The following is a 25,912-nucleotide window of genomic DNA, read 5'->3' on the forward strand; positions in this document are numbered from 1 at the left end:
TCTTATGCATCTGACGTGAAGCAGTGCTGACTAAACTAGCCATAGTATAGTCAGCACACTATTAATCTGCCACACTCTTCAGCATTGTACTTTCTTATGGTTTCATCTATGTCTGCCTAACTCAGATGAATTAGAAGCCACCCCTAGAGTCTGACTAATGGATAATAAGAATACGCATCTAGTTCCAAAAGCTGTATGACAAAGCAGAACAGTTCCCTGGGACTTTCAGTTTTTACAGTTTAAACTGGTAACAGCAAAAAATTTGAAAATTGCCATCTTGGCAAGAGTGTGAGAAAGCTTTACTTTCGTACATTATTGGTGAGAATATAAAATAATATGACCCATATTAAAACATATACAGCACTATGGTTCAAACTTGCATAAACGGTTTCACTCATCTCAAATGATATATGTATAGGATGTTCATTCTGGCATTGTTTATCATAGCCAAAGATTAGAACATCTCAAGTGTCCGATGATAGGAGACTGAAACATCCACACAGTGAAATGAAACTCATGCAGCTGTTGAGAAACCAAACTCTCTTGCTAAGACATACTGGTTTATAATGAGATTAGAAAGATAACAAGGTTCTGATAAAAATGGTTACCTGTGTAGTGTACTGGGGAAGTAAAATTTTGGAATATTTTAAGTTATATTTTCCTTTTTATACTCCCACATTAATATCTAGTTAAATTACAAATAGTGGATTTCTGGGGGTTTTTTATTATTACTCAAGGGAAGAAAATGTAAATATTTTTGTTCTAAATATTTTTCTACAACAGAAATGGAATATCATTTACAATTTGGGACAGATGGACTATACATGGAAAAGAAGATTTCACCCTCTTGGATTTCATAAATGCAGTTAAAGTGAGACAATTATTCATTAGTTGCTTTGAGTCTGTTAGTTTTTGTACATGATCTCATTAGTGTTCAGTCATGTCTCTTAGAAGTTTTTATAAATATTATTTATCAGAAATTTGCTCTCTCTTTATTTATTTATTTTTTTAATTTGCTCTCTTATTACTGGTTGTAAAACATTGTCACATACCATTTCTATTTCGATGGAGCTCTGATTGTACTCTTTTTGGTATTCATTTTTAGGAGAAGTATGGAATTGAGCCAACAATGGTGGTACAGGGAGTCAAAATGCTCTATGTTCCTATAGTGCCTGGTCATGCAAAAAGATTGAAGTTAACGTAAGTATAAAACATTGTATGCAAGAGATTCTCAGAAACTGAAATGTAAGTTGGATGTACACTAGAAAATTAAGTATAGAGATTATTGAAGTTCAGATTAAAATATATGATTTATTCTTATCTAATGACAGAAGTAAAGACAGTGAATGTACCAAGTTCCATAGGCTACCTTCCAAGTGAGATTTATAGGATTACAATATTCTTGTGAGTTTATTGTAGTTCTGAGTCAGCTTTGAAACTAATGAGCTTAGAAACCTGATTTGATCAATATACTAAGTAAAAGCAGATCCACCTCTTATGTGTAAGCACTGAGGATTAGGCTGGTGAGACTAAAGTATTAAAAAAAATGCCAATTGTTATTGTCATTCATTTATTCAACACATTTTTTCAAAGAGTACCTGCTATATCCCAGGTACTTTTGTGAGCATTAGGGATACAGTGAGTGAAGCAAAGTCCCTACCCTTCTTGAGGAGTTTGCATAACTATTAGACATGAATATCAGATGGTGGTAAGTGCTATGGAAAAATAAAGCAGAATAAAGGTGTGTTAAATTGATACAGTATATTGATATGTTGGATAATCTTGGTAATCTCTCTGCCTGTCATATTTTGATTTGATAAGCTGACATTTGCGCAGAGATAAAAAGGAAGAGAGGGAGCAAAATCAGCCAGTCTTTTCAGTGGTCTGCATGGCCCTAAAGTATCTGGTTCCCACTTACTCCTCTGAGTTCCTTTCATACTTCTCTGTCCTTGCTCACAATATTCCAGTTACAGTTACCTGCTTACTTTTCCTTGAACAATCCATTCTCCAGCATGGGACCTTTGCTCTGGTATTTCCCTTTGCTTACAACTCTTTCTGAGATGGCCATTTGACTAACTCTCACCTCGGGTCTTTGCACTTCCTAAAGAGGCCCCTCTGAACCCCATCTAATACTATATCCTGTCCACTCTCCCAGCCTAGCACTCCTAATCCCCTTTATTCTGCTCAACTTGTTCCCTTTCTCATAACATTTGTCACTAACAGTCACTATATTATCATCTCCCCCCACTAATATAAGCTTCATTCACAAGAACAGGAATCTGTACTTCCCATCTATATAATCATTTTTTAAAAGCATTGCTTACATTGTGGGGTTTTTTGGTATGAGGTTTTTTTTGGGGGGGGGGGCGTTTTTTAATAAATGGTCTGTATTCTTTATCATTACCAACAGAGGTAAAAATTGTTAGGTAAATCATTCATTTCCTTAATTATATGAAAGGAGATGAATTACTACATTTAAAAGTAAATTTAAACAAGATCAGATTCTTTGGACAACATAATCTTTGAATAACTCTTTCATTTTACAATTTTTTATAAATTTTTACCAAATTATTTCTTGCTTATTTTCCTTAGAATGCATAAACTTGTGAAACCTTCTGCTGAAAAGAAATATGTGGATCTTACTGTGTCCTTTGCTCCAGATGCCGATGGAGATGAAGATTTACCTGGACCTCCAGTAAGATACTACTTTAGCCATGACACTGATGAACAGAAGTTGTCTTAAATTTAAGACTACTTGATTTTGGAAAGAATGCACTTAATTCAGGAACTAAAAAAGTCAGCTCAAAATGCTATGGATTTCTCTTTGATAAAGCCTTAATTTAAGGGAACCATCAGTAAAAAAAGAAAGTACAGTGAAGAATTGTAACGCATTTTGAAGCATAGTATATACACTCGTGTAGTGCTTCATATGTGGATGTGATCACAAGCAACTTTGAACTGGAATGCCATTTTATAATGCTCACCAAAAAACTGTGTATTAACTTCTTTGGATGAAACCTAGGAAAAGTTACGTATCCAAGACTAGAAGAGATAAAACATCAAGAAATTGAAAGTTACAAATGTAATTATCCAAAATGTTTAATCTCATTTTATAAATTGTTGTGGTTGTTTAGTATTTGAGGCCCATTTTTCTTTCAAATAGTATTTGGCTCCCTGCACCTCTCAAGATGAGGCTTTGAATTTAACATCAGTGGAGCGGGGGATAGTAGCAGTGGATAAAGAGTAGACATTTAGAACTGTACAAATGTTACCTCGCTCATTTTACCAGAGTTTGCTGTATCACTGTCTCTCCAAAATCAGGATCTTTGTTGACGGCATCAGTGTCACAAGTCATGATGACAGGTGTTAACCAGAACTAACTGTTAACAATACTGTGTGAACTCTTGACAGCCCTCTTAGAGAATCCACGAATGTGAGCAGATAAATACGGTTGGTCATTTGATTCATCAATATGCCTTTAATGTGGCTATTTTATTTATTTGGAACTCTAAACCTGTCATAGTATATAAGACTAAAAGGTTTTGTAAATGGAGTGTCCTTAGAAGTAGGTGAAGAGTAGAAATTAAAAAATTATCACTAGTTGAGTCTTGATTTTTTTTTTTCTTCAAGCGAAGAAATGGACAGAAAAAAATTTTTTTATTTTAAAGGGAAATGTATTATTTAATTACACATTCCCAGAAAGGGAGTTGACAAAGATAAAAATGTATTTTTTTAGATCTTTATTGATAGAAACTTTCTGTTTTCTGCTAGGAGCTATTGCAGGTATTCATAGAAATGCTTTCATTAAAATAACAAAGTATACTCAACACTGTAAACTCAGTGAAAACAGCAAGTGTTTCTTTTACTTCCAATGCTATCATGTGTCCTAAAGCAATTGGCATTTCATAACCACAGAACGTCATTTCGTCCTAGCTGCTTTTCCTGTTTTTCTCTTCGGACCATTAATAAGTACTTTGATAAATTACAAACTAGATTCACATCAGTATTAATCCAATTTGATTCTATTCCCTCCTTTACTTTCCTTTTATTCCACCTGTATATAGTTTAGTCAACCAGGTATATTGTTTCATTCTTTTGTGAAAGCATCATCCAATTGGGAAAATATATTTAGGAATGGAGGTTGAGTTTGTATGATTAAAGGGTAATCTGCATTGGAGGCAAAGATAAGTGGACAGGATGAGTAAAGGAACTGACTACCTTTGAAATAAGCAATTTATTTTGGTTCATCATATCCTTCCCTCTCACTTCATGTATATTGCAAACACAGTGCTTAAATTAATATTATTTAAAATTGAATTCAGGAATATCAAAGCTCTGTGGCTTGGAACATTAGAGGCTAGCAGTAATAAAAGAACTTTCCTATAAGAAGTCTGTTCCACTTTTTTGTTTTGTACTCTACGACAGCAACTGATACTTTCTCGGTAGCCATTCAATAATTCTCAACTATGATCTTGTATCTTACTTATATTCTATGTAAATCTCTACATCTCTTCAGAAGTAAATTTAGAACAGAACCAGGCTATCAATTCTTATTTCTGGAGATCAGTGCTTTAGCAGATATAAACAGAATTAACAAAGATTAAGTTCATTTTATGATTAAATGTGAAACCATGTTGTCATTGCTTTTTTTTCCCCCTATGGGGTAAAAGTATTGCCATTTATTTCTTCTATTTAGTTCTGCTAAAACTGGAAAGCCAGCGTGAATTTAATGGAAAAAAAAAAATTTTTTTTTCATTGTTTTATTTCTGTAACATGAGATCACTGCTGGTGATTGAAATACCAGGTGCAAAAATTAATGATTTGATTTTGTACAGTACCACTGAGTGATTTTTTACTTATTAAAAATAAATGAAGAAATTTGACATTATCTTTGTAAATCCTGTTCTGAAGTTGACTCTGGAGATTCCAGTTTTACTATTCATTTTGTGAGTTGTATTGCTTTGGTGTTTCCTAGTTTTCAAGTTGTGCAGTCATGGAGATACAGCACTCACTGGATGTGGAGGGACATTACTTCCAAGTGCTTTTGGCTCCTGGAAATTCTGTTAAAACAATTAAGGGTTAAGATCTGGTAAATCCCAGACTGTTCGTTGGGGATTTCTAAAGCCCATTCATTACTTTTTAGAGTTCAGAGCAGTAGGTTACTAATCTATAGTCAAAGTGAAGTCGCTCAGTCGTGTCCAACTCTTTGCGACACTGTGAACTGTAGCCTACCAAGCTCCTCCGTCCATGGGATTGTCCAGGCAAGAATACTGGAGTGGGCTACCATTTCCTTCTCTAGGGGATCTTCCCGACCCAGGGATCGAACCCAGGTGTCCCTGATTGGAGGCAGATGCTTTAAACTCTGAGCCATCAGGGAAGCCCTACTAATCTATAAGTTCCTCTAAATTGTCCCAAAGGTAGAACTTGGATATAGATGTGTACCTTTACAAGGCATAAAAAAATGTCAGCAGTGTTTAGAGTCCACTATTTTATAATTGTAAAATGAGATCTTGAGGGAGGAGAAAAATCTCTTTACCTAATACCTTTCAACTGCAGCGAATAGTATGAGAAATTTTATTATGACTAAATACATAACTATTTAGAATACAGTCATTCAGTTCAGTTCATTCGCTCAGTCGTGTCCGACTCTTTGTGACCCCATGAACTGCAGCATGCCAGGACTCCCTGTCCATCACTAACTCCCAGAGTCTATCCAAACCCATGTCCATTGAGTCGGTGATGCCATCTAATCATCTCATCCTCTGTCGTCCCCTTCTCCTCCTGCCCTCAATCTTTCCCATCATCAGGGTCTTCAAATGAGTTAGCTCTTCGCATCAGGTGGCCACAGTATTGGAGTTTCAGCTTCAGCATCAGTCCTTCCAAAGAACACCCAGGACTGATCTCCTTTAGGATGGACTGGTTGGATCTCCTTGCAGTCCAAGGGACTCTCAAGAGTCTTCTCCAACACCACAGTTCAAAAGCATCAATTCTTCGGTGCTCAGCTTTCTTTATAGTCCAACTCTCACATCCATAGATGAGTACTGGAAAAACCATAGCTTGATTAGACGGACCTTTGTTGGCAAAGTAATGTCTCTGCTTTTTAATATGCTGTCTAGGTTGGTCATAACTTTCCTCCCAAGGAATAAGCGTCTTTTAATTTCATGGCTGCAGTCACCATCTGCAGTGATTTTGGAACCCGGAAAAATAAAGTCAGCCACTGTTTCCACTGTTTCCCATCTATTTGCCATTAAGTGATGGCAGATAGATACAGTCATTAGGTATTGCTTTAACTATTTTACTTATAACAAATTCAAAACATAAATCAGGAAGTTGCAGTCTTGGGTGTCCCAGTAAGAAACCAGTTGATAATTTGTTTCTCTTGCCATGTCTTAGCTTTCTTTAAGAAATATATATGTATTCATATATATACACATTTATGTGTATATACATATTCAAAAGAGTACATAAAATACAAATACACAATTTTGGAAATAATTTTAAAGTAACTAGTTGTATAACAAGCTCTCAAATCAATACAACATTGACAGCAGCCCAGAAACTCCCCTTATAGTCCCTTCCCAATCACAGCCAGCTTCCCCACACATAACCCTCTAGCAATTAGCACTATTCTACCTTTTGTGATAACTGTGTCTTTGTTTTTATTTGTAATGTTAACTCCTATGTTTGTACCTAAACAATACTGTTTACTTTTGATGGTTTTTTAATTTTATGTAAATAGAATTATACTATATTTTCCTTCAAGATGGGATTCTTCTTTCATTCAACATAGGATTCATCCATGTTGTTGCTTGTAACAACTTCTTTCATCATCATTGATGTATAATTTACCTTTGCATTAATGTAACACTTTATTCATTCTGTTGACTGTGGACAGTGGGTTTTGAGGGAAGGACGATCACAGTTGCACAGTGAACATTATTTTATGTGTGAAAGTCTCTCAGTGATGTCCAACTCTTTGTGACTCTATGGACTGTAGCCCGCCAGGCTCCTCTGTCCATGGAATTACCTAGGCAAGAATACTGGAGTCGGTTGCCATTCCCTTCTCTAGGGTATCTTCCCAGCCCAGGGTTCGAACCCAGATCTCCTGCCTTGTAGGCAGATTCTTTATCATCTGAGCCACTAGGGAAGCCCAAGAATATTGGAGTGGGTAGTCTATCCCTTCACCTAGTGCAACTCAGCTATGTATGCCTAGGAATGGTCCTTGATCACTGAATATTTACGTCTTAAATTTTATGAGATTAAAGTTTCCCCTGAGCAACAGAGATGTCTTGCTTTTCCTCTTTGCTCAACTCTGGTGTTAACAGGTTTTTTTTTTTTTTTTTTTTTTTTTAATTTTGCCAGTCTTTTAGATGTGCAGTTGTATCTCATTGAAGTTTTACTCTGCATTTCCCTAGTTACTCATGAAATTAAGTACATTTTTATATGTTTGCTGGCCACTCTTTCTTTTTTACGAAGTGACTTTTAAATTCTTTTGCCCAGTTTTTCACTTGTGTTGGCAGATTTTTTTCTTCTTTGATTTATTAAAGAGCATTATAAATCCTGTTCTTAGTTGGCTTAGTTCACTTCAGTTGCTCAGTTGTGTCTGACTCTTTGCAACCCCATGGACTGCATCACGCCAGGCCTCCCTGTCCATCACCAACTCCCAGAGTTTACCAAAACTCATGTCCCATCAAGTGGTTGATGCCATCCAGCCATCTCATCCTCTGTCATTCGCTTCTCCCGCCTTCAGTTTTTCCCAGCATCAAGGTCTTTTCCAGTGAATCAGTTCTTCGCATCAGGTGGCCAAAGTACTGGAGTTTCAGCTTCAACATCAGTCCTTCCAATGAACACTCAGGAGTGATCTCCTTCAGGATGGACTGGTTGGATCTGCTTGCAGTTCAAGAGACTCAGAAGTCTTCTCTAACACCACAGTTCAAAAGCATCAATTCAGCGCTCTGCTTTCTTGATAGTCCAACTCTCATATCCATACATGACCACTGGAAAAACCATAGCCTTGACTAGATGGACCGTTGTTGGCAAAGTAATGTCTCTGCTTTTTAATGTGCTGTCTAGGTTGGCCATATTTTTTTCCAAGGAGCAAGCATCTTTTAATTTCATGGCTGCAGGCACCATCTGCAGTGATTTTTGGAGCCCCCAAAAATAAAAGTCTGCCTGTTTCCCCATCTATTTGCCATGAAGTGATGGGACCAGATACCATGATCTTAGTTTTCTGAATGTTGAGCTTTAAGCCAACTTTTTCCACTCTCCTCTTTCACCTTCATCAAGAGGCTCTTTAGTTCTTCTTCACTTTCTGCCATAAGGGTGGTGTCATCTGCATGTCTGAGGTTATTGATCTTTCTCCCAGCAATCTTGATTCCAGCTTGTGCTTCATCCAGCCCAGTGTTTCTTATGATGTAGTCTGCATGTAAGTTAAATAAGCAGGGTGACAATATACAGCCTTGATGTACTTCTTTCCCTATTTGGAACCAATCTGTTGTTCCATGTCCAGCTCTAACTGTTGCTTCCTGCATACAGATTTCTCAAAAGGCAGGTCAGGTGGTCTGGAATTCCCATCTCTTAGTTGGCTATATAACTGCAAATATTTCTTCCCACTCTGGCTTGCCTTTCCCTCTCTTATGATGTTTTTTGATAGAAAGAATTTTTTAATGGTTATTTACTGAAAAGTATCAAATTTTTTGTCTAAGGTTAGTTTTTTTGTGAATTTTTAAAAATTGTTCTCTGAAGCCACAAAGTCAAAAGATATTCCTTTGTATTATCTTCTAAAGCTTTCATTTTGACTTCCATACTTTTAAGTTTTTAATGCACGAGGGATTACTTTTCTATATCCTAGGCAGTACCTCATCACCATTTACTGAAGTCTGTTCTTTTCTGCAGTGCCAGCAAAGTCATGTGTCATATCCGTATATGTATACATATCTTGCTGTATTTTTTATTCATTTTCTATCCCTGTGCTGGTATACTGTTTCCATCACTATAGCTATTATTTTTGATACTTGGTGGAACAAATCTTCCTGACTTATGTTTTGTAATGCTTATTGCTTATTTTTTAGCCCTTTGTATTTTTAGTTCTCAAATTTCTAATCTCAAATATGCAAACCTATCACATCACAGTTTCTAATTGCCCTGCTGAAATTTTATATCTTTCATCTAACTGGACATGAAAAGCATTATTATTTAATAGTCTGTTTAAATAATTCCCAAATCTGAAGCTCTCCTGGGTGCTCTATGTTTATTTGTTTCTGCTAATTCTCATTATCTTGTGTTCTTGTATGTGTGGTTATCTTTACCTTTATGCCAGTATTATATTTGAAGACCTACTTGTAGACAAACTTGAACAACACAATTTTGATCTGAATGGGCCCACTTACGTGCAGATTTTTTCACTAAATATGTCTTGTTGTTGTTCAGTTGCTAAGTCATGTCTTGCTGCTGCATAGACTGCAGCATGGGCTTCTCCAGTGGCTTGGATGGTAAAGAATCCGCCTACAATGCAGGAGACCCAGGTTCAATCCCTGGGTCAGGAAGATCCCCTGGAGAAGGGCATGGCAACCCACTCCATTATTCTTGCCTGAAGAATCCCATGGCCAGAGGAGCCTGGTGGGCTGAGTCCATAGGGTTGCACAGAGTTGGACACAACTGAAGCAACTCAGCATGCAGACTGCAGCAGACCAGGCTTCCCTGTCCTTCACTGACTCCCGGAGTTTGCTCAGACTTGGATCCATTGAGTCGGTGATGCCATCCAACTAACTCATCCTCTGTTGCACCAGCTCCGCCTGCCCTCAATCTTTCCCAGCATCAGAGTCTTTTCCAGTGAGTCAGCTCATCACATCAGGTGGCCAAAGTGTTGAAGATTCAGCATCAGTCCTTCCAATGAATACTTAGGGTTGATTTCCTTTAGGATTGACTGATTTGATCTCCTTGCTGTCCAAGGGGCTCTCAAGAGTCTTCTCCAGCACCACAATTCAAAAGCATGAATTCTTCAGCACTCAGCCTTCTTTATGGTCCCCCTCTCACATCCATACATGACTACTGGAAAAGCCATAGCTTTGACTATACGGATCTTTATTGGCAAGGTGATGTTTCTGCCTTTTAATACACTGTCTAGGTTTTTCATAGCTTTTCTTCCAAGGAGCAAACTTCTTTTAATTTCATGGCTGCAGTCACTGTCTGCAGTGATTTTGGTCCCAAGATAATAAAATTTTTCACCATTTCCACTTTTTCCCCATCTATTTGCCATGAAGTGATGGAACTGGGTGCTATGATCTTAGTTTTTTGAATGTTGACTTTTAAGCCAGCTTTTTCACTTTCCTCTTTCACCCCCATCAAGAGACTGTTTAGTCCCTCCACTAAATACATACTGCAGTATCTTACGATCCATGGAAATGGAACCTCAGTTACAGAGGACAGACTCTAAACTCATAGGCAGATTTTCAGCTGTGCAGTGGGTTGGTGCCTAATTCCCATGTTGTTCAAAGATCAACTGCAGTTTGATTCCTAACATGATATGTTCATCTTCCATAAGACTTTTCATATGCTCTGGTAAGCACTTTTTTAGGCACCAGTAGTTCAGGATCTTTTTGACACAATTTCAGAAACTGGGATTTTTCTGGGTCATCCATGTGACTCAGAGCTGACCTGACTGTACTAGTACCCTTACTTCCTGTTAATCCTTAGTTCAGAAATTCCTCAGACTTGCTATTGTGGACTGGGGTTACCAGAGCCAGAGCCGCCACCTCTTTGCTGGTACTACGTTCTACCTTTGAATCCTTTGAATGTTTTAGCTTTGCTCGGCTTCTCAGTGACCTTTTAAAAATCTACAAAAGCTTCCAGGGTACAAGTGCTCACAGATGAAGCATTCATTTCCTTTATGAATTTCTATTTTCTCCCAGATATTAGCCTGATAATTACTCACTAACTTAGCTTTCTGATATCCAAAACTTTTTCAAATACATTTTGTCCAACTTTCCTAAATATTCTCAAGTGAGAATGTTAATCCAAATTACTCAGCCCACTTTAGTTCAAAATTTTCATTAGGGGTTGTTCCTCTTCAGCTCTTAGGTTTTTTAGGAGAGTGTTTATTTCCAGCATAGAGTGTGGATAATCCAACTTGATATTCTTCCTCTTTAAAGTGGAACACTAAGGGCTACTTACATTTAATATAATGACTAAATTATTTCTGACATTTTATTTTGGGGGGATTTATTTTTTGTCTAGCTTGTTCTCTATTGCTGTTTAAAATTTGTTTACTTTTTAAATTTCTGTGTATGCCAGGTATTAAACAGTTGTCTCTCTAGATATCCTTTTGTATTGTGGAACTTTGCAAACCCTATTTGTCCTTCATCATCTTGCTTTGCTTAGGTTCCACAAATAGGGGGCACTAGAAGGAGACTGGAAAGCTGGAGAAAGGGAGAAGAGACTTTGACTATTGGCATTTGGTTCCTGGTCATCAGTTTATCACCTCAGTAATGGCTTTTCTTCCAGTAGTTGTGGTTGGTTCCCAGGCTCCACCTTTTTTCTTCCTCTCTTCAGGGTTATCTCTTCTAGATTTCCAGGTTCTAATAATCCTGTCCTCTTCCCCTTAGTTGTGTCCATTGCTGACATTTTTAATTCTCACAAAATCTATTTAATCAATTCCTTCCCTTAAATTCTTTCTTAATATAAATAATATGGTTTTTCTTTTTGTGAGTTATACATATCTTTTTCTTTACTAATTTACTGACTTTTATCTTTTAATGATTAACTCTGTATTGCAACATGCATATTCAGATTAAGTCAGACTAAAGTTAATCATCATATTTACATTTTGGAAGATGATAATTTCTAAAGATGGCCACAGTGATACTTCCACACTCACGTACTTTTCTTTTAGAACCTTGCAACCAACCATCAGAAGACAGAATATTTTCAGTTACTTTGAAACAAGAATTTATGACTGCCTCAAGTAATACAACAGAAGGCAACATATGTAACTGTGCAACTTCCAAGGTTAGTTGGAAGGAAAACAGTCTGTAATTTTGAGCTAGGCAAAAATGTGTCAGGTATAACACAAAAAAGTGCAATCCACAGAAGCAAAAGTTGGGCTTCTGCTCTGCAAAAGATGGTTTTAAAGGAATGAAAAACAAAATGAAATATTTGCATATCATTTATCTGACAAAGGGCTTGTATTCAGAATATGAACAGAGCTCTTAAAACAAGCAAACAACCAAATAAAAATATGGTCAAAATAATTAAGTGTATATGTTGCCAAATTAGATTACATGAATGGTAAATAGCACATGAAAAAATACTCAACATCATTAATCATTAGGGAAATGCATATTAGAACCACAGAGATACCACTACAAACTTACTAGAATAACTTTTTTAAAGATAAGATGAAGTGCTGGCAAGGATGCAACCAGAGCTCTCAGACATTGTAGAGGTGTATAAAGGTAAGACCACCTGTGAAAAGAGTTTTACAGTTTCTTATAAAGTTAGACATACATGTATCATTTGACCCAGTAATTTCATTCCTAGATATTTTTCCAAAGTGAAATAAAGACTTAAGTTCACACAAAAATCTGTGTACAAATATTTATGTAGCTTAATAATTGCCCAGAACTGGAAATGACCCTAATATGTTTAAGTTGGTCAATGGGTAAACAAACTGGTACTTCGCTACAGTGAAATTTTCCCCAGTATTTATATACTATTCTATATAAATGATAGTATATAAATAAAGCAGAGTGAACTATAATATACAACACTTGGTTGAATCTAGACATTAAATGAGTGAAAGAAATAAGTCCTAGAAGATTCTGGACTGTGGTACCATTTATATGACATTTTGGAAAAATGCTGAACTGTAGGAATGGAAAACAGATTAGTAGTTGCCAGGGACTGTGTCTGAGAAGAATTGACTAAAAAGAAAGAACATAGGGCATTTTTTGAGGTGATGGAACTTTCTATATCTTGATTGTGGTGATGGTAGTCAGAATTCACAGAACTATACACCAAAAATTTAATTTTATTGTATGGAAATTAAATTTTTTAAAGGAAGAAAAATAATCCCTTGTATATAAGATATATCACACTCAAAATTATTTATTCAATTCACAATTTCTCCTATAATGAGTGCTCCAAGAGAGCCATACTTAATTTTCATCACTAAGAATTCCTAGCCCAAGGACATGCAGCTATCCTTCTCTCTTTAAATGCTCTGAGTTCTCACATGAGAGAATGTGAGCTAACCTTCTTCACGATTAGAGACCACATGAAGAGAATGGTTCAGCCAGGCCCAGCGGACCATCAGCACCAGATGTGTGAATGAAGCCAACTTAGACCATCCAGCTCCAGTCCAGCCACCAGCTGGTTATAGTCCTACAAATGACATCAAGATACTAGCACAAGAACTGCCCAACTGAATCGAATCCCAAGTTGCTGATGTGCAGAATCGTGAGTAAATAAAGTGGTCGTTGATATAACCACCATGTTTTAGGGGTGGTTTGTTACATAGCATTAGATAACTGACACAATATCATCCATGGAGGAAAAAAAAAAATGTTGGGATTTCCCCACCCTCCCCCCTCCTTTAAAAAAATTATTTTAAAGATGTCACAGGAAATCCTTTCGTCTCTGGAGGGAAAAAAAGAAAAGAAAACACATTAATAGCACATTCCCAGAGATTTCTGCTAGGTGGTATTTTCTTATACAGAGTCCAGGTAATGTATTATGCCATCATACCTATAATAATATGTCCATCATTTGTGGTTATATTGCAAGGTAGAGAAGGTCAAAGATAAGGGGAGAGAGCTAATGGGACCAATAATTTATAGAGGACAGAGGGATACTGGGACATGGTGGTAGTCTTTAAATATTTGATGGGCTTTTTAAAACCATGTGTCATTTTAAAGTCAAAAGTCGGATTAATATGTATAAGTTAAAGGAAGAATGTTTCACACTTAATAGTCAGAAAAAATGCTCTAAAATGAGAGCTAACCAAAAGTGAACTATGCTGCCTCAAAAATCAGTGAGGCAGCTGTCATTAAGAATTTGCAAACCAGTTGAGTGGTCACATCTTAGAAATGTTTTTTGTATTGATTCTTATATAGAATGAGACACTACTGGATAATTTTCTAAAGTTCCTTCAGACTCTGAGTTTGTTAAAGCTATTTGCTATCACAAGAGTCATACCCATGTTTTAAAACTTGGACTTTTAAATTTGGCTGTCTTTTTAATTAGTAGACTTTCCAGATATGCCCTGATGCAGGTAACCAAAACAAGTTGTTTTGCCTCATAATCTGTAGGAACAGGAGTTTGTTTTGATAACTGAATCCATACGAGCTGGAGATATTTTTTCTCTGCTGCTTAAAGTTTGTCAAGTGATCATGTGTACCAGGAATTGTTTAAAAGGATGGAAATAAACTGTCATATCCAGCCTGCCCTGCTTTGCCAAAAACTGGACTGCAGACAGGACCAGCTTTGTGGTCATGTGAACTGTGCACTGGCATTGGGTCCCATGCTTGGTTTAACAGTCTGCTACCACTGTTTTGAAATTGTTAATAACTTAGGAACAAGTGGCCCACAAATTCTGTAGCCAATCCTAACTACCATCTTTATCTGTAGTTCCTTGCCACCCACTCAATCCTTGTTATCTTGCACTCTGCCTTCTGCCTTTACAGTGGAATAAGACTTCTTTACAGTGGAATAAGTCATCTATGTCTAATGACCAATCCCAAGTTTCCCCTTAATCTTCATTCATTTTCATCTGTCTCAAGCATCTGACACTGTTGACAGACCATACCTTTAAATTCCGTTTGGTTTCCATGACTCTATGGTTTTCTTCTTATCAAACTTATTTGATAAAGCTGAGTAGAGCGATGGAGTGAAGCTAGTAGTTACAGTACATGCCTCAGGTTTTTTTCCTCCAGAGTGGGCCTATACTCTATCCACCAGGATATAACAGACCATAGACTATAATCCTATAGTATTATAGGATTAATACTATATTATTACTACTATACTATAGTGGGCTATAATCCTACCTGGTGGCTATTATAAATCATATATAGGTTTTTTGTTATTTTGTTTTCCTTTTTTTAATACAACAGTGAAGAACATACCAAGGGTTTCATCAGTTGAATATATAAATGGTCGTAAATTTCCTCGTGTCTCCTTCACAAAATAATCAATGACACTGAAAAGATTTGGGAGTGTTACCTGTATAAAGAAAGGAAAAGAAATCTCAACGTTGCCTGTGTTAATGATAGAGTAAGAGAAAGCTCAAATGAAATTTAGTGGAGATTACTATGTATTTCCTATCCTCTAGGAAATCATGTCAGTTCCTCACTTCAGTGGCTTACTGAATGTTCAAGATTTTACCTACTCATGAATTTTATTTCTCCTATGCAAACATATCTTCTTCCTTATTAGGAAGTTACCCCTTTCCTGTTGTGTACAATTTGGTGGCCAATAATTGGATACTCTGATCCTTCCCATGTTGCATGAGAGTGTGACTCAAGTTAGGCCCAAAAAGCTCCTCTCCTGAAATTTGAACTTGAGTAGAAGAACAAGAAAGCAGATTCCTAATCAGATGATGGTTAATACAAGTAACTGCTTCCTAGTCCCTGAAGGTTTCCTAGCCTTCTGGTCATGCTATGAGTTTTCTATATTCTTAATTTTTTTTTTTTTGCTTACGTTAGCCTTAAGAAAGTTGGTTTCTTCTCCTTGAAACTAAAGACCCCTTTGAAGTCAGAAAACTTAGTATTTTAATATCCCATTGTAACAGGGTGATTCCCACCACTGCATCCTAACATCAGAGATACTCTGTTTCCCCAGCATCCTAGACTGCAGGCTACATTACTTCATTGTTACTGGCTGAAACCAGTGTAAATATCAGTTTTCCCACCTGTACAATAGGTGCTGACTCAGGGTAGTGATCAAACTTAAATTAGGTGATGTGTGTAGAGTATTTGGTTCTGTGCCTAACATAGTATTGAATGGTGATAATACTATATGTCAGTTGGGGTAGAAGAGGGGTTGAAGACAAGAATATTCCATTCTTCACTACTTACTACTTTTAAAAGGGGAATTTCTGAACTTCTGCATGGTAGGTATTAAAGGACCAGACACTGAAAGATTTTTTTTTTTCCCATTAGAAATAAGCATATTGGAATAATATATACTTGTAATTGGAGAATGTAAAATGGTAAAAAATATTTTTATCTCCTTGAGACAACTGTATCGAAAAAGATTTTTAGACAAAGAAAGAAGTGGCAAGAATTGATAGAAGATGGTCTTCTACGCTGCCTCTTCCGCCGCCTCCTGCATCTGGGTTCTCACCCTGGATGTGGGCCACCTTTAGGGCCTCCCAACATGGCTGTGTTTCACAGCACTATGTTCCTAGGCAGAGAGTCTGCTTTTCCACCTTACTTTGAATTCTATAAGGTAGGTGTTTGGGAGGGAGCAGAAGAAAATTAATCAACAACAAGGAAATAGCTACTTACAGGCTTTTCCAATTCAATAGTGTAGTTTTCCCCTACACTCATGATTTTGTAGTGCTTGATTCTTGGCAGGCTGAAAAACCAAAAGAAGTTCATCTCCATATGAGTACACAACAGGGTCAGATCAAACTAAAGTGAGAATAAACTATCACCTGTACAGTAAAAAACTGTTCCCATGATTCTAGTTTGGCCAAAAAGGGGTGAGGGGATTTATTCACCATTTCCTGTGTCTCTTTTTTAGGGGGTTATACACTAGTGTTCTGTGTGCTAAGTCGATCAGTCGTGTCCGACTGCAACCCCATGGACTGTAGCCCACCAAGCTCCTCTATCCATGGGATTCTCCAGGCAAGAATATTGAAGTGGGTTGCCATGCCCTCTTCCAGGAGATCTTCTCGACCTAGGGACTGAACCCACATCTTTTGTGTCTCCTACACTGGCAGCTGAGTTCTTACCACTAGCGCCACCTGGGAAGCTCATTTATACACTTGGGATAAAGGAAACCTGGGTCATTGAGTGGATGAATGAGAAAGAATAACAGATGAAAAAAGGAATCAAGAGCTGAAAATCTTTCAGGCTGAAACTATTTTTTTTAATGCTAGTAATTTACAAACTAGAAAACATAAAATCCTATATAGGCATACACATATCAAATACATATTCTCTATATTAAAAGGGATAGTCAATTCATTTTTGTACTCTAGCATTAGGCACACAATAAATATTTATAAAACTGAATTTTAAAGTATTAGTAACATAATAGTGCTGTTTGCTAGAACTAATTTCCACTGAAAGCAGAAGTCAGTATGTTTTTCTTGATTCATATGGCAGTAGTGTCATAACCGAGACTTCTCTAATGTTAAAAAGTTAATAGCATTTATTACGCCTCCATTTGCTTGAAAGACAGACTAATTCAACACCTGTCCAGTTTACAGAAGCTGCCCAAGCAAAATTATCTCAGATTGTTTGTCTACAGAGCCTCCCATGTTCTTTTACATCACTCCTCTCTCCATTTCCAGATCACATTCCTCTAGAACTAATCTATAATTCTGTCTAAGAAACTATCCCCTCATCTACTGTAATATCCAGATCTTCTCTTAATTGAGTATCACATTGGAAAACAGCTAACAGTTGTTTCCAATGGCTTATTCTAAAGCTTTATTCTAAAAACATACGATAAAACCTAACCCTCTTCCCTCCTAAGGGGGGAGAAATGTATTCCCTAGTGCTGAACCTTCAAGAGGAATCAGTCACAGGCTGGTGAAGGAAGCTTCTCGACAGAGGAGATCCTACAACTACCATCTTTTGGAGTGTCTGACTCTGGCTTTCCTTTTTTCCTACATGAAAGACCTTTTTAATCATACTTTTGAAAAAACTCACCAATTCCAGTTGTAATTCCTTTATTCCTATGAAATAAGTGATTATTATTTCTTGGAAGACTGATAGAAAGCTTAAAGGGCATGGCCTTTATAAACAGAAAAATCTAGATTCAAATTCTGGTTCAGTTGTGTGAACTCTCTGAGCCTCATTTCCTCCATCTATATAGTGGAAATGATAATGCCTTTCTTCACAGTGCTGTTCTGAATTAATGTTTGAAAAATCCTTAGTACAGTGTCTGTCACATGTAAACACTCAGTAAATAGCTTTTTTTTTTTTTTTACTACTTTTTAAAATGCATTGTTTTAACTTAGTTTCTGTCAGTCTCAGCTTCTTTGCTGATAAAACATGGAAAATACTGTCTCAGTTTTTAGTGTGCTTGAAGGAAGTTTTTGTTAAACACTCAACAGAACACCCACAAATGTACCCCATAAGTTGGGATAGTGATTGTTATTGCTAATAATAACCATCATCACCATCATCACCATCATTATCATCATCCCTGGCAAAGTTGTGGGAGGAAAAGCAGCAAAAGTTAAGAGCCTCTTAGAACTTTTAACTAGTAAGACCAAGTTCTAGGGACAAAAAAAAGATAGGAAAAAAATTCCACTGAAGTCACTTGAGGTTTTTAACTCACTTCAGTGCTTTGCTTTGATATTTTGTTTTCCCAAAGGAATAAAGGGAGAGGAAGGAAAAAAACTAGAGTGTTAAATTTGCTCTACTGAGGTGTCCTGATTTTAACCTCATAAAAGAAGTAACCGTCTTAAAAAAAAAAAAAAATGTGTGGCCTAAAGTGTGGTTTTAAAATCTTAGCTTCTGACCCCAATTTTTGCAGAGGAATTTGGGGTAAATGTTTTCTATTGCTTTCTTGCTAATAGCTTCCAAAAGAGTTTATACTTCTAACTTGCCATGTACTCATAACAATTCTGAGAAAACAGAACCAAATTGTGAAGCTTGTTGTAAGAATAGCTTTGTGTCTTATGAATTCACACATCACTGGGCTGAGTGAAGGTGGATGATATCTTATGTCAAGAGAGGAGTCACCTGATAAGTTGGCACTGACTGACTTTTGTTTCTTCTTGAGAATTATAATCTTTCCCCCCACAGTTGATTTATTAACAGATGGAGATAATTTTACTTTCAAGTATGGCTTTGTAAACAAACTTGTCCTTTTCAGCTAGCGTTTTACCAGACACAGGGGTCTAAACTTGCATGGCTGAAAGAACATTTCTCCTACAACCTGCAAGAGAGTGAATTGGTTTTGTGGGTAACACAGGTGCTTCCTAATAGTCTAGATTTCTGCCAAAGTCTTTGCATTGGATGCTACAATCTAACAGGCTTAACTTACACTGCTCTCTTTAATTGCTATCCTTTAAAATTAGATGACCTGTTAAGAAAGATATTAAATCCAGGCATCCTAAAAGACCTATTTATTATAGAACACATATAATAATCCTTTACATCATGGATGTATCTGGCTGTTAAGGAATACTTGTGCAAAAACAGGTAAAATTTTTCCTAGGCACTTTCATCAAGTATAAACTATTCCCAAAGCCTAAATAACCACATACTGACTCTTGTGTTAAAATACTCTGCTTTGACTGTTCTGCCTTATTCCTTGCTTTCTAGATAGCAGCTTTTCTTGAGAGTGGAAAGAAAATCAGTTTTATGAAATGTTGTAAGTTCTTATGACCATCAGCTATACAAGCATGAATTTCTGTATGAATTTAAACTAGAAATATGTTTACTAAAATTAAACTTAGGTAGTTTTAATATGAACTCCTTTGCCAGACTCTTTCTAATGAGGTTAAATGTAACTTAAATATAATATGAATGAAAACTGGCATTAAATCCCATATCCTAAGAATAGAAACTCATTGCATTTGGTCACAACCCATATTTACAGCAGAAAACTCTGTTCTTTCTCATAGCTCACTCATGGAAAATGCAAATTTGAAAGTTGAACTAATTTAGACCACACTAAAAGAGATCTTGCTACTATTGTACAGGAAATACACAGTGTTTGAGGAGCCATTAGATCTCAGGATTTTGTTCCTTTCATGCAGAATGGCAGCACAGGGTTCACATGTAAGTGAACCAAACACTCAATCTAACCAAGAATATGAAAGAAAAAAATCAATCACTTATGTGATCTAATTTAACTTTCAAATAGTTAGATTATATTTCTCTTTTAAAAAATCTGTAAGATAAAGTTTTTTGCTAATTAAGAATTATCTTATTCAAATTTTTAAAATTTCATTTAGAAAACCTGAAGATGACTCAGAATAAAATCCAACAAAATATATGCAGTACCCTATTGAAAATTTATAAAATATTATTGAAGAGCATTAAAGAAGAGTTAAATACTGACCTACAAGAGGACAAGATCTCCAAGTAACAATACGGACTAATCCAAAAGCATGTCCTCGGGGTAAAATGAAGCTGTAGGTTGGTGGGTATTATACATTATTTCCATAAAACTTAAAAACATAAAACAATGCTGTGTAATAATTGAGGGGCAAACACAAGGAGAAGGAGAGAGTAACTCAGAGTGTGCACCTTCCAAGGACTGGTTGGGGGTGGGGAGTGCATTTGGAGAGAGGTGACAGATATGGAGTGTTTGGCTTGTCACAGCTAGGATTTGAAATGTTTCAGTCTCAGCTTCAAATTCGATGCTAACAATTCTAAGCTCTATGCCAAGTTCATGAACTGCTGGAGAAGGGCCAGGACCTCAGGGTACCTGCCTCTGCTTTCTCCCACACCCCCAACCTGAGCGGCTGCTTCTAGCTAAGAGTGGCTCCATCTAGTCACTGCCTTGATCAGATGCTACACAGGTAAGAGACAGGCTCAGGAGCCACCACGCCATGGACCTGGGTTCAGTTTTGTGACTTAGGGCATCCCTTAAGCCAAGGATTTTCTTCACTGCTGTATCCTCAGTATCTAGAGTATCACTTGGCTTATAGTTGCTCAATAAATATTTGTTGAAATGAATGAGTGAATGAATAATAGAACTATATCCAGGACCAAAGTAATTTGTTCACTGTTCTTCCCTGCTACAAATACTAGTTTTGACTAGCATTGTTTATATAACATTCCCTCCCTATTCTTGTGTTCACATGTTTATCCCCAATGAAACATGTAGCAGGTGCATATCAGAACTTGTATGACTGCTTTCTAAAGTGATAATCATGTTTTTAACAATTCCATACATTATAAAATTAAACATACTCTATCTCCTGCCGGATGGTGATGGAGTAATTTCTGCTGTCACTGCCAGGCCTCAGAATCATATTTCCCATGGAAGGGTTCTTCTCAAGCATCTCAGTTGCTTCTTTCCGGGACACCGAGTAAAAACATCTACAGAGGTGAGATAAAAAAAATTTTTTTTTAACTGATGAAGATCATTACTTGAAAAGAGGCTACTAAAAGAACTCTAAGAGCTACAGTTACTAACTTTTATTACATTTCCAGCTTTATTATTACAGTTAATGTGATATAATTACTATTAATACAAGCCTGTGCCACTGGGAATATGCGGATATAATACTTAAGGCCCTGCTTCCTTCATTCCTCCAAAGCCTTTATTTTTAAACAATGAAGACCTGAAGAGTTATCTACTGATTAGTATATATTTACCATTACCACTTGAAAGTCTAAGATAACAATATATTTCCAGTTTCAGTTTATAATAGGTTGTTAGATAAATAATAATTGTTGGTGATTTCTTCTCAGGGATACAAAACATATATATAGTATAACACAGGAGGTCTGCTATACTATGTCTGCTGAGGACAGCCTGGATGGGAGGGGAGTCAGGGAAAATGGATACATCTATATGTATGGCTGAGTCTCTTTGCTATCCACCTGAAACTATCACAACGTTGTTAATCAGCTGTACTCCAATACAAAATTCAAAGTTATAAAAAGAAAAAATATATATACATAGTTTGTTGTATGATCTCTTTTAGATAACATACTTAAGGGTTTGTCTGAATTCACTCCTTTGGTATAATATGGCTTTTTAATGGCATTGGTAGTATTTTTATGTGTAAGATTTTGTAGAAAGCACTTCTTATTCTTTTGCACTTATAGTAAATATTGTAGTCACTGAAAAGTCTGGTTTTTCAACAGAAAAAAATTTAACTCATAAGCAATACACCAAGATATTGAAAAAGTATTTCTGAGAGGTGGGACAAGGAGTGAGTTTAATCTTCTTTTTATTTGTCTCTAATAAACATGTATTGTTTGAGCACAAAAAGAAAAAGAAGCAGTCTATGTGACTTTTAACCTATTAATCCTGGTTTCAGCTAAGAGAATGGCTCGCAGTTTTCAGTGGTTGTAGTACAGATGGAATACGTGTCAGAACCTGATGTCAAAGATGGTACCAGGACAAGTTTCATTGACAAGAAAACCTAGACTTCAGAGTTCACCGTCTTAGTCACACTTAACAATATAAGAAGTTAAAAAACTAATGTAGACTGTTGCTGATGTTAGGATGTTCTGTGCCTTTTCATCTCCAATAACACTTTGCCCATTTCACATGGTGTCTTCTTCAAAGTACAAGCTTAAGACTAGTCACTGATTGACCCATTGAGGAAAACTTTTTGTTCAGGTATCTTGAGTCTTTGGTCCAATTTCCTGATAGAAACTCAGTCAATCATAGAATTTCATGGTGAGAAAACATCTTTTCCTTCCTTCTACATAGAATTTTTATTTAGGTTTGTTCTTTGGAAAAAAATATCTATTTGGTCTAAAGGTGTGGGTGGAAGGGGATTTCCCCTGTGGTAAGAAACTTAGTTCAAGTCTCCGTTTTGCATTTTGTTGATACAACATAGAAGAGGAAATGTGGCTTGAACTCAAGAGCTCAGAGATATACTGTATATCCACCAGACAGTTATTGTTCCTGGTTTAATGAGTCCAATGACTAGCTCTCCTTGATAACTAGAAAGCTTTTAACAACCTAATAAGTAAACTGGAGTTCATGGTGCACTTACGCTGGCATAGGGTTCAGTACATCCTCATAATCTTCAAATGGTTGCTTCCCTTTTTCTGGAGATGAGCTCGGTGTCCGCTCTGTCTCAATCCTCCTCTTCTTTTCTTTCTCTAGGACTTCATGCAGTCTAATTACTTGCCCAGGAAGGAGTGACACGTGTGGGGGAACTGACAACTGAAACCAATTAAAGCAGTAGGCAAACAAAAAAGGCAGCCAAGTAACTAACTGGTTTTAGTGAAGATGTGCCTGTTCTGGCCCTAAGAAGCTTCAGTTACCTAACAGAGATGGAAGGAGAGGATCATGCATAAAGGATCTTAGTGTCTTAGAACTGCCTCTGAAACTAGTTTCTTCTTCCAAGAAACATTCCTTTTGGTCTGGTCCAAAACAAAGTGTACCTGACACTACACGCTGATTCATGTAACAACAAAACTCTCATTTTTTAATTCTGAGCTCACTGGATCTCACTGCCAGGGAAGTCCCAGAGCACCTGCAAGTTGCCTAGCTGTCCCAAAGGTAACCTGGAATAAGTTCCCCCAGCCATATGGCTAAAGGAATTGACAGAAATATTTGTTAAATGAGAATCAGCAATCAGAGATCTATATTTTTGATGTATTTGTGTTTATATTTTGAATTTTCACTCACGTTAGAATTATGATACTGCTCTACCTACTAAGGTTTTTTAATAACTTGTTTTTAATAGCTTTTCTAAAAATGTGTTTGGATTGAGTCATCTATATTCACCTTAGCTGTATTCATACCCCTGATTTAGACTTCATTATGTCCAGCTATGTACTCTGAGAAGTTATAATCTAAATGGTACAATATTTTTGTTTTGGTTTTTTTAGAATATTTTTCTTTATGTGAAACTACATAGCCTAAATAATCAGCTGTGTCTGATTATCATTTTGAGCTCCAGAGTAGGGTACACACTTTCTGGGGGTGTATAAGAAAGTTCTTTGGAATGTGGGAAGAAAACACTAGAACTTCATTTTCTATTTGCACATTATCTAATAAATCTTAAGAGTATTCTTCTGAATAACTAATAATCAGTAAGACATTCCCTTATATATCAATCCAGAAAAAAAAATGAGGAAAAACTGATGAAATGGCTGTCCCTTATTAATTGCCTGTTATGTCCCAAGCATCATGCTATTGCAAATCCTCACAGCAATGCTACAAGATAGACATTATTATTCCTATTTTACAAATTAAAGGGAAAAAAAAAAGGCTCAGAAAGATTAAATAACTAGTCCAGGGTCACATAGCTAGAAAACTGAGAAGCCAGGATTCAAACTCCAGTTTAATTAATTCAAAAGCAATGTCTCTGCACTTTCAACTATAGACTATGTTCCTGAAACTTTTACTAAAGTTGCCCTAACGACATATGTTATGAATGTAAACACAGAGTGATCTGGGAACATTGTGCACAACTGGTGGCTCAGTGGTAAAGAATTCACTTGCAATGCAGGAGGAGACGTAGGTTTGATCCCTGGGTTGGGACGGTCTGGAGGAGGAAATGGCAACCCACTCCAGTATTCTTGCTTGGAAAATCCCATGGACAGAAGAGCCTGGCAGGCTACAGTCCATGGGGTCACAAGAGTCAGACATAACTTAGCAACTAAACCACTACCATAGAGCACAATATTTGAGGCAAATTGTCACCTTTTGAAAGTTCATATGAATTTTATTTTAATTCTGCACAAAACAATCTTTTTATCCTTACCTCAGGGAAAAAACTAAAAACAAACATTTTGTGCCAAAACGTCAAATATGGTGTTCTAGGAAAAATGTAACCCAAGTTTTTTCCCAGTAGTTGTAGTGTATTCCTTGATGCCTAACCACATACCTTTGGGATATTGTACTCCAGTGTAAGAAGTGCCAGACCACACACACAACTGACTTTCCACAACAGAGGGAAGGAATGCAGTTCCTCAAAGAGTTTCTCCCTCCTCTCAAGTTCAATACTCCTTTTACATCTCTAACAATCCCACTCTTCTAGGTTCCTGTGACTTTGTTATGTGGTGGTTGAACCTCCAACTTCTATTTGTTTTTGGCTGAAAGAACCAGCATCCATCATCTTTGTAAAGTGCAGTGCTTATTTCATGTGAATGTAAAGCCTTTACTTAGAAACTAACTTTGAATACAAAGTCTGTCTTTATCTTTCCCTGACAAACATGGGAAATTTTCACGTCCCCTAAGAGTATTAGAAAACATGGTGCCCTTTAGGGAGTTGGTTTTCAAAGTACCTCATGTTTCTTAGTGGATTTATTTAAAATAATGGTATTTATCTTGCTGCAACAGCTGACTCTGACTGTTCGTAGGTAGATCTTACTGTTTGTCTCAGATAAGATGCCACAGAGTTGAACAGATAAGCTTCCCTTTGTCTTAAGACTCACTAAAAAACTGTTGAAAGGTCACTTTTCATTTTGTTAGTCTGTCCCTGTCATATTGCCTATGTTATTCATAAAATCTGGGGCTTCCCAGTGGTAAAGAATCTGCCTGACAATGCAGGAGACAACAGAGACACGGGTTCCATCTCTAGATTGGGAAGATCCCCTGGAGTAGGAAATGGCACCCCACTCTAGTATTCTTGCCTGGAAAATTCCACGGACAAAGGAGCCTGGCGGGCTACAGTCCACGAGGCTGCAAAAAGTCAGACGTGGCTGAGCGACTGAGCACAGCACAGTCATAAAATCCATCTCTGCATTTTACAAATATGTATTAAATGAATAAAAAGGAACTGGGAGTATTTTAGAAGATGCCATGTAGCTCTGAATGTGAGAATACACAAAGGACTTTCCAGAGATAAGACCGAAAAGTAGATCTCCCTGACCACCTGTTATTCACCAACTAGAATCATGGCCCTGTTGATTTTCTTCATAATGGTTATCACAATTTTAAATTTTCTTGTTTGTTTTCTTGCTTATTTTCTCCTTTTCATTCACCCACTAAAAATAACAATTTCATGAGTAAGTGTAAAGGTTTATATCTGTACTTTTCAATTAGTACAACATCAATCCCTTCAGCCGTCATGGCTCATAGT

At 36.7% G+C, this 25,912-nt stretch overlaps 2 protein-coding genes across 5 annotated transcripts in view; one reads left to right on the forward strand and one right to left on the reverse strand.

Annotated features, from left to right (window-relative positions):
- UBA6 (ubiquitin like modifier activating enzyme 6) overlaps nucleotides 1–4,888 on the forward strand; it is a 90,975-nt gene extending 86,087 nt beyond the window's left edge. The window contains exons 31-33 of the mRNA XM_020913953.2: nucleotides 784–871; nucleotides 1,106–1,200; nucleotides 2,593–4,888. Of these exons, the coding sequence (XP_020769612.2) occupies nucleotides 784–871; nucleotides 1,106–1,200; nucleotides 2,593–2,743 (334 nt within the window). The 3' untranslated portion in view covers nucleotides 2,744–4,888. The remainder of the gene's footprint in view (nucleotides 1–783; nucleotides 872–1,105; nucleotides 1,201–2,592) is intronic.
- A 672-nt stretch (nucleotides 4,889–5,560) lies between these two features.
- STAP1 (signal transducing adaptor family member 1) overlaps nucleotides 5,561–25,912 on the reverse strand; it is a 36,698-nt gene continuing 16,346 nt past the window's right edge. Inside the window, exons 5-11 of one of the 4 annotated variants that reach the window (XR_011484605.1) lie at nucleotides 22,871–23,043; nucleotides 21,105–21,233; nucleotides 16,506–16,575; nucleotides 15,123–15,219; nucleotides 13,252–13,635; nucleotides 12,372–12,462; nucleotides 5,561–6,041 (exon numbers count right to left, since the gene is read on the reverse strand). Coding sequence is in view for 1 of the 4 variants with exons in the window: in XM_020913961.2 (XP_020769620.2) it covers nucleotides 13,601–13,635; nucleotides 15,123–15,219; nucleotides 16,506–16,575; nucleotides 21,105–21,233; nucleotides 22,871–23,043 (504 nt within the window). In the remaining 3 variants the exon portion in view is untranslated. Of the gene's footprint in view, nucleotides 12,463–13,007; nucleotides 13,636–15,122; nucleotides 15,220–16,505; nucleotides 16,576–21,104; nucleotides 21,234–22,870; nucleotides 23,044–25,912 lie in introns of those variants that run through there. The other 3 variants (XR_011484604.1, XR_011484603.1, XM_020913961.2) reach the window with 3 other exon arrangements.

Source organism: Odocoileus virginianus, chromosome 29 (genome assembly GCF_023699985.2).
Source record: "Odocoileus virginianus isolate 20LAN1187 ecotype Illinois chromosome 29, Ovbor_1.2, whole genome shotgun sequence".
Taxonomy (NCBI): Eukaryota; Metazoa; Chordata; class Mammalia; order Artiodactyla; family Cervidae; genus Odocoileus; species Odocoileus virginianus.